Here is a 9421-nt window from a genome sequence, read left to right as displayed (position 1 = left end):
AGATTGAACTCTTGTTCACGCCTTCATCACCTCCAGGCTCGACTATGCAAACACCCTGCTTGTCGGCCTTCCCAACTCCTCCCTCCACAGGCTGCAGATAATCCAGAACTCTGCAGCCCATGTCCTCTCCTGCACCAAACTCCATGACCCCATCTCCCCCACTCTCGCCCGACTCCATTGGCTCCCTATCCTTCAGAGGATCCAGTTCAAGATCCTGGTCCTCACATACAAAGCCTGTTGAGTCTGTGGAGTCCTGTAGCTCAGTGGTTAGAGCACTCGCTTTGCAAGTGAGAGACCTGAGTTCAATTCCAGGCAGGTCAGGGCGAAACCTTGGGCAAGTTTCCTTACTCCACACACCTAATAATAATCCCTCCAAAACCAAAAACAATATTAAATTGGTCATTTTCAATCCACGACTGTTTGTGGGACATTGCTGTGCGCAATTGGCTGCCGCGTTCGCCCACAAATATACAGTCAATTCACTTTACAGTGTGTTCTGTGAAGCGCTTTGGGACGTCCTCCTGACGTGAAAAGCGCTTTATCAAATGCAAGGATTATTATTATTATTATAAAGCCCTCCATGGCCTCACCCCACCCTACCTCTGCGACTTCCTAACCCCCTACCAACCCGCCCACTCCCTCCGCTCAGCCGGCTCTGGCCTGCTCCACGTCCCCCGACCCACCCGCCCTACCATTGGTGGGAGAGCCTTCAGCCACTCTGCCCCAACCTCTGGAATTCCATCCCCCAATCACTCCGCCTCGCCCCCTCCTTAGCCTCCTTCAAGTCCCATCTCAAGACCCTCCTCTTTGACCATGCTATTGGCCACCCCCCTTCCCCTCCCCTCCCCCCAACCCTGCTCAGGTCTGAAATGCTGTACTCTGTCCAGCGCCTTGGGACGTCCTCCCGACGTGGAAGGCGTTATACAAATGTAATCTTGTTGTTGTTGTTGATACACATTACACATAGTGAACTGTATCTTGCACTGATAGCATAACACATTTTGCTAAGTCTTTACAATATGATTTCCCATTGTAAATACAGTATATAATGAAACAAGTTGAGATTAGAATAATGTAAGGATACAGAAGGATATTTGATAATGCTACTGTCTATGAACGCTTGTCAATCAGACCAAACGATTTAATACAACCTAGAAAATGCATTCAGATGCTGGGTGTTTCTTCATTATCCTGGTGAGGTACAGAAACAACAAGACAACAACAAGATTTCATTTATAGAGCGCCTTTCACGTTGGGAGGACGTCCTAAGGCACTGGACAGTTGGGTCGGGACCCGAGCAGGGGGGAAATGGTCAGGGAGGGAAGGGAGGGAGCGAGGAGGGGGTAGAGTCGAGAGGGGAGCTGAAGGCACGGTTGAAGAGAAAGGTCTTGAGACCGGCCTTGAAGGAGGAAAGGGAGGAAGCGGCGAAGGCACTGGGGGATGGAGTTCCAGAGCCGAGGGGCTGAGAGGCTGAAGGCCCGGCCACCGATGGTAGGGCGGTTGGGGCGGGGGATGTGGAGCAGACCGGAGCCGGAGGAACGGAGGGTACGGGCAGGTAAGTAGGGGGATAGTAGGTCGGAGAGGTAGGAGGGAGCGAGGCCGTGAATGCCTTACAGGTGAGGATGAGGATCTTGAATTCGATCCTCTGGGGGATGGGGAGCCAGTGGAGGTGAGCGAGGGTGGGAGTGATGTGGTCCCGAAGCCTGGTGCGGGACAGTACACGAGCTGCAGAGTTCTGAATGACCTGCAGCTTGTGGAGGGAGGTGCCGGGAAGGCCGGCGAGGAGAGAGTTCCCATAGTCCAGCCTTGAGGTGATAAAGGCGTGGACCAGAGTTTCAGCAGCGTGAGGGGTGAGGTAGTGCCGTAGTCTGGCGATGTTTCGGAGGTGATGGAAGGCGGTGCCAGTTGTGGTGCGGATGTGGGGGAGAAAGGACAGCTCAGGGTCGAACAGAACCCCGAGGTTCCTGACCGGCTTTGAGAGGTGGAGAGTGCAGCCTTGGATGCTGATGCTGTCAGCGCCTGAGGTGCGGAGGCGCTGACGTGAGCCAATCAGGAGGGCCTCAGTTTTGCGCACATTGAGCTGAAGAAAGTTGTCTCTCGTCCAGGACTCGATGTCAGACAGGCAGCTGTCAGGACATCGGTGGTCGTGGAGTTGAGGGTAGAGGAGGAAAGGTAGAGTTGGGTGTCATCCGCATACATGTGGAAGTTAACCCCATGTCTGCGGATGATGTCACCAAGGGGGAGCATATAGAGGGTGAAGAGGAGGGGACCGAGGACAGAGCCCTGAGGGACACCGCACAAGACAGTGCGAGGGCTGGAGGAAAAGCCGTTTGTGGAAACAAACTGAAGACGGTGGGAGAGGTACGACCTAAACCACTCAATTACAAGGCCTTGAAGGTTGAGGTGGGAGGACAAGCGGTGGAGGAGGATAGAGTGGTCGACCGTATTGAATGCGGCCGATAGGTCGAGGAGGACGAGGAGGCAGAGGGAGCCCTGGTCACAGATGGTCAACATGTCATTGGTGACCTCGACCAGGGCAGTTTCTGTGCTATGGGCAGCACGGAAACCCGACTGAAGGGGTTCACATAATGAACGGGTGGAGAGGAAAGAGCGCAGCTGGGAGGCGACAACTCTTTCAAGGGCCTTGGACAGGAAGGGGAGGTTGGAGATGGGCCGGTAGCTTGATAGCTGCGACGCATCAAGGGAGGGTTTTTTCAATGTGGGAGTGATGGTGGCAGTTTTGAGGGGAATGGGAACAGAGCCAGAGGAGAGGGACAGGTTGATGATGTCTGTGAGAAGTGGGGCAAGGAGGTGGAGCTGAGAAATAAGGAGTGGAGTGGGGGTGGGGTCAAGGGAGCAGGTGGTGGGTTTCAGGGAGAGGATGAGTTTGGTGACAGAGGGTGGGGAAACAGGTTCGAAGGTGTGTAGGGGAGGATGGGTAGGAGTCGGAGTGTGGGATGGAAGGGGTGGGTGGAAGGTGGAGGGGCAGTGACCGCGGAGCGGATTCCCTTGATTTTGGATTCAAGGAAATCCAGCATCTCCTCACAGTGATGGTTGGAGGAGATGACCTGCGCGGGGTGGCGGGGGGGATGGAGGAGTCGGGTTGTGGTAGAAAACAGAAGCCTGGGGTTGTTCTTCGTCTCCAGGATTATCCTGGAGTAGAAGAACGACTTGGCCGAGGCTAGAGTGGAGCAGTAGATTTTGAGGAGGTCCAGCCAGATTTGCCGGTGGACCGTTAGGTCAGATTTGAGGCAGGTGCGTTCAGCGGCCCGCACCTGGCTCCTCAGTGAGCGGAGGTAATAATAATAATCCTTGCATTTGATATAGCGCTTTTCACGTCGGGAGGACGTCCCAAAGCGCTTCACAGACTATACTGTAAAATGAATTGACTATGTATTTGTGGACAGGTAGGTGGTGAACCAGTTGGAGGAGCGAGAGTAAGAGACAGTACGGGAGGTGATGGGGGCAAGAGTGTTGAGTGTGGAGGAGAGGGTGTTGTGGAGGAGGGTGAGAGCAGAAGAGGGGTCAGTGAGGGATGAAGGCCAGAGGGAGAGGAGTTCAGAGGACTCCAAGGCAGCGGTTAGGGATTGTGGGGGTAACTTCTTCCAGGGGCGGTAGAAAGCTGCATGTTGGGATCTTTACAATCAGCCTTTGATAAACTTGTGTAAGAACAAAACTTAATTTTGTCATCCTCTCTGTGAGGATGACAAAACTCTCTACTTCCTGCTGTCTTCTGTCCCTTTAGGTATAGATTTTGATGTTTAGCCATGCAACTTAAATTTTCAGGTATGAATCTGGTGTGAACTCAATTTTGGAGGAAATTAGGTCTAAATTAGTTTGCTGATTGTATGTTATGTTTTTTTTGCGTGTGTGCGCATTGGCTTTTTCCAAGCATCTGCGTAATAAACTTCCTAAACATATCCCTCACAGGAAGAACTCAAGGTTTCTTTAGCTGCTGGAAAACGTGAAGCAAAGCAAACTGCTCAAGTGGAAAGAATACGGCAGAGGAACCCTTCTGATCGGCAGATTATTGTATCCTTAACATTACGTATAGTCCATTTATATAGTGCATTACAAACTCTCCCAGGCTGAATCCTGCACACTGAATGACTTTTAAAAGGGGCGATAGAGCTCATCCAGGAAACTAGGCCAACCATCTTAACATCGGTTGTGGGCAAGATATTGGAATCCATGATAAAAGATGAAGTAACTAAACATCTGGAGATTACAAGCAGCCAGATTGGATTTACAAAAGGAAGGTCATGCTTGACCAACATGATTGAATTCTTTGAAGATGTAACCGATAAAGTACACAAGAGAAACAGTGGATTATTATTGTGTATTTGGATTTAAAGGCCTTTGATAAAGTGCCACGAGAGGCTCATGATTAAAATCAAACTTGTGGAATTGTGGGAGAGGTAGTAGAATGGATTAAAGTATGGATTAAAGTATATCATTTCTATGATTATTGTATTAACCAACCAAAACGATTGGTATTTCAGTATTTACCAATAGTCAATGTAGCAAGAAGTTTTAAGATGACAACTTGGCCTTGTTAGCCTTTTCAACTTTTATGTCAGAAGGTTGTTAATTCAAATGGTCTATAAAGCATTAATTATGAATAGAAGTTTTTCTTCTTCCACACATTATCAAAATAAAGTGAATGGAAGGCAACACTACATGAATAAAAAGTCACAAATCTGGAGTAACCTTTAATTGTTGATGTCTACTTGTTCTAATATTAAGAATTTTGAGACCTTTTTCCCTTGATAATCCAACACAGACACAGGTTTGTGACTGAATATGATCCAGAGCATCTATCTACATTGTACTTTTCCTGGAGAATTTAGTTGTGTTGAGTAGTTATGGTCTCTTGAAGTTGTGATATCATTAAGGTTATCAAATATTGTGCATTACTTACTTGAAAAATACATTTTTGAAAAAAGGAACTGAGCAGCAGTCAATCAAAATACTGTTCTCTGGCTTCATCCCCCAGTGCCTTCGCTGCTTCCTCCCTTTCCTCCTTCAAGGCCGGTCTCAAGACCTTTCTCTTTGACCGTGCCTTCAGCTCCTCTCGACTCTCTACCCCCTCCTCGCTCCCTCCCTCCCCTCACCCTGACCATTTCCCCCCTGCTCGGGTCCTGACCCAACTGTACAGCGCCTTGGGACATCCTCCCGACGTGAAAGGCACTCTATAAATGGAATTTTGTTGTTGTTTCATTTCTGGATCCAAAACTTGACTGCAGGAATGAAAGTTCCCTCTGTCTGATGTGTCCCTCTGCAATTAGTCATCGTCCATTACTCTGCAGCATAAAATTGTGAAATATAATACCTGCATGCCAGTACGGCCATTGGACTCGGAATAAAGAATAGTAGCAGTGAAAAGAAACCCTTCGTCTGATTTATACTGAATGTAAACAGTATTCCAGACTTGAGCATTGTTACTCCACCACTCTTATCACTGCAGTAGATTTGCAGCACAGAATGTCATTCTGACAATCGTATCTGTGCTGGTTCTTTTAAGAGCAATTCTTTCAGACCCATTTACCTGCTCTTTTCACAATAACCCTATTCCCCATGAATACATAAGACACGCAAGTTCAATTTAACAAACATTGATTAAAATTTGAATATGTTCATGTATTATTCTGAATTTACTAAAATATGATTATGAATGCATCTGTTGTATGACAGGCAGAGTCCGATTTGCAAAGGGTCACAGTGGATGCCACTCGAATTGCTCGTCAGTTAGAAGAAACAATGGATGATTTTGAAAAACATAAAATTAAGGACATTAAGGTAAGTTGATTAAACTCAAATTTGTTTATTCCATTTCCAGATACACTAAGAATATAGGACACCATCTCAGGGATTGGCACAGTTAACAAAATGTCCCTTGAACAATTGCATGATCTTCCTTGCAGCCAATTTCAGTAAACGTTTTGATGCTTAAAAATTATTCAAATGTATTTACTGGTCCCTTGGACACCCTTAACCTTTTTCTTTACTGATTATTGAAATGAGGATTGAAAAAGATTGTTTATTTGGGTTAGTGCAGGATTCAGGAGCATAACATTATCTTGGTTTGTATTAAGAATATTCATAGCAAAGCAACTTGCTGTTATTACACCCACTTTGTGCTAATTCATGAGTGAGCCAAAACAGTGTAGTTTAACTTTTTGGTAGTTGCTGATTGGTTGATTCTCTTGCACGTGGATCTCAACTCCACTTATGTAAAATATCCTTATGTTTTCTGTCATTTGGTCAGAAACATTGCATAAAATTACATAATTAGCGTATCTTTTATCTCTGAAAATCACGACTACGTGTCATTTATTTAAGTCTTGTTTTCAGCTTGATTGTGACCGATTTTAAAAAAAACACAATAATTTGAATCCTCTGCAGTTGCAGAAAATAACTTCACAATTTATTGGACATGACATGAGACTTGAATTAATTGGTACTTTTCTAGAATATAAAAGAATTATACAATATAATTTATATTTATACAGCACCTTTCATGTCAGGAGGATGTCTCAAAGCACTTGACACTCCTTGACACTTGACCTGGGACTAGCAACTGTAGTGTAGCAATTTTCACATTTGGTGATTTTTTTAAACTAATTTACTGGTTTGGATTTCAATAAATTTTTTTTCTGGTTTCATTTTTGAAAAACAGAAAATTTTTGGAGACTTCATTACAATTGAAATGGCATTTCATGCAAAAGCTTTAGAAGTTTATACTACTGCATATCAACACGTACAGAATATTGATGAAGATGAGGATATGGAGGTAAGATATATTATAAACAAAGGGCCAAATGTTATTAGTAAATGAAAGATTTTTGTATTATTGGACTTGTGACTTCGGTATCGATATATTGGATGCAGTTTAGGAGACTGGTGTGGTAGCTCTCCTGAGGTTACTATCAGGTCTGCAGAAATTAAAATCTCATGTAGAAGACCCATTAAATTATTTTCAAGTGTTTCTGAGGGAAACTTTATTTAAATTGTCATCAATTTAAACCTTGTGCAAAATACCAAGATAGATACTATCTTAATACCTTTAACTTTTAAGTTGTGTACATATGAAATTCATCAATAGACATGTTATGTCTTTGAATTCTCTCTTAACTCTCCCCCTTAAAGTCTCCTTCAAAGTATATTAGAGAAACACACAAAATATTTTTGAGTAAAAAAAATGTAAGTTCCAAGTGGCATTTTGAAAGTTAGAGCAGGGGAATGATGAAAATGATAGTTGGTAAGGAAAAGTTTTAATATATGTTAGTTCATCATTTATTGTTGTGTCTTTAGGTTACAATATTACATGTGGTGAACCATTGTAGTTTAGATATTGCTATTGTTTTTGCAGGCTTACAGGAGCTCACTTCATTTTGAAACCACCCAGCCTCGCTTGAGCCTAGTTTCTGCAAATTTCTTAAAATCTACAAATGGGAATAATTCAAGTATATCTATGTTACGATCTTCCAAGGTAACGTAACTTCCTTAATTTCGATCATTTAGATTTTTATCAGTGTTAGTGTGTGTGTGTATATATATATTAGTGTACACAAATTGTCTGTATCCCACCTGGCTATCTAGATGTATGTTAAAGATCCCATGGCTTTATTCAAAAAGGGATTTTCTTCCTGGTGTCCTGACCATTGATCCCCCAGATAAAACTGGTCATTCACTTTGTGGCTGTTTCACAGTAGGAGGATGTCTCAAAGCACTTTACAAGTACTGTTAAGGGTATTGTAAAATATTTTGTAGACAAAGGTGTATACAGTAATGTAGTTTGTAGATGAATGTGGCAGCAGCAATTTGCATACAGTAATATCCTACGAACAGCCATGAAGTGAATTTTGGGGACTTTGTTAGCCAGCACAATGGGAAAAATTCCCTTCTCTTTTCAAACAGGGCTATAGGATCTTAACATCCACCTGAACAGGGAGACAGGTCCTTGGTTTAATGTCTCATCTGAAGGATGGCATCTCTGACAGTGCTGGGCAAATGCTGCACTGGAATGCCAAGCTTTCAAAGTCCCAAAGTGGAGCTTGAACCCACAACTTCAGACTCGGAGACGAGTGCTATCGGTTGAGCCAAGCTGAAATATGTGTGAGTTGGAAAGAGAATGTCACTCTTTATTGAACAAGCTCTGAATAGGCATGCTTGGTAAAGCCCTGAAAGTCTGCAGTAATGTCTGTTAATTGCATACAAACACAAATTTTGGTTGAATCAACCTAATTATGAATTGAATGTCCACTGAATTGATCAAGCAGATTCACCTCTGCCTCTCGCTCTCTGTTTCCGTTGTCTCATCTTTCCATTACTCCTTGGACTTCTTATCACATGTATTTATAATACTCATCTCTGCCCAGGAATCAAACCCATGTTCTCTTTATTGCGAAGCGAGTGTTCTAACCACTAAGCTACAGGACTCCACACTATCTAAGTGTATTGAATGTTTATTAAAATGGTTACAATATTGAAAGAAGAACAAAACAAACATTTGTTTTGGTTATCCAACTAAGTTGGATCACATATTAAAATATTCAGGTAAATCAACAATACTTAAGTGCTAATATGCTTAATTTCTCATTGTAGGAGTTTAATTTCTCTGACTGGAAGGGAGAAAATTGTAAAAATGTAATTATTGGTTCTATTTTGTTACAGGAAAACACTCCTGGTTCCACGTGTAAGTTACAATTGGATGATGAAGAAGAGGAAGACGATGACGGAATTGAGGAGGAGGAAGAGGATGAAGAAGAGGAGGAAGAGTATGTCCCCAAGAATACCTAACTGCCTGCAATGACTACCCAAAAAATATTAAACAATATCACATATATTTATCATCTTATTTTGTCTGCTACATTTATAACATTTTATAATCTTTATTGTTGTAAACCTTATCCAATCTTGCTGTGTTTCAAAAATGCTAAAACACTATTTGACAATGCCAAACGCTACATATTTTCTACTTTTGTGTATGCCAAATTGTGTATGTAAATACTTTTATCTCATTAAAATGTTTTTAAGGATATATGTTGCTGTTTATTACCAAATGTTATGAAGGCTCATTTGATTGTGTAACAGAATGATTAATGTTTAGTGTTACAGAGAACATTTTGCAGACCTTTTATGCAACAAAACTGATGAATAACTTTGGAACTCATGAGCTGTAGGAAATTTCATGTATCAGCCTAGCTCAATTGCTAGCACTCTTTGTGGGTTCAAACTCCACCCAATGTCTATGTTGAAACTCCAATACAGAACTGGAGGTGTAATGTATTGTTGGAAGTGCCATCCTTCAGATGAGATGTTAAACCGAGATCCAGTCTGCCTGCCGAGGTAGACGTTAAATATTCCATGAGTTTCCCATGTATTAAATTAAATTGGTTTAAATATTTTAGGATTTGCC

The 9421-nt window shown here is 43.0% G+C and overlaps 1 protein-coding gene across 1 annotated transcript in view; it reads left to right on the top strand.

Annotated features, from left to right (window-relative positions):
- cibar1 (CBY1 interacting BAR domain containing 1) overlaps positions 1-9041 on the top strand; it is a 40872-nt gene extending 31831 nt beyond the window's left edge. The window contains exons 5-10 of the mRNA XM_007902697.2: positions 3931-4032; positions 4784-4789; positions 5695-5799; positions 6680-6793; positions 7373-7492; positions 8677-9041. Of these exons, the coding sequence (XP_007900888.2) occupies positions 3931-4032; positions 4784-4789; positions 5695-5799; positions 6680-6793; positions 7373-7492; positions 8677-8802 (573 nt within the window). The 3' untranslated portion in view covers positions 8803-9041. The remainder of the gene's footprint in view (positions 1-3930; positions 4033-4783; positions 4790-5694; positions 5800-6679; positions 6794-7372; positions 7493-8676) is intronic.
- The last annotated feature ends 380 nt before the right edge of the window (positions 9042-9421 follow it).

Source organism: Callorhinchus milii, unplaced genomic scaffold (assembly GCF_018977255.1).
Source record: "Callorhinchus milii isolate IMCB2004 unplaced genomic scaffold, IMCB_Cmil_1.0 Scaffold2, whole genome shotgun sequence".
Classification (NCBI taxonomy): Eukaryota; Metazoa; Chordata; class Chondrichthyes; order Chimaeriformes; family Callorhinchidae; genus Callorhinchus; species Callorhinchus milii.
This window is presented reverse-complemented; position numbering and strand designations above follow the sequence as displayed.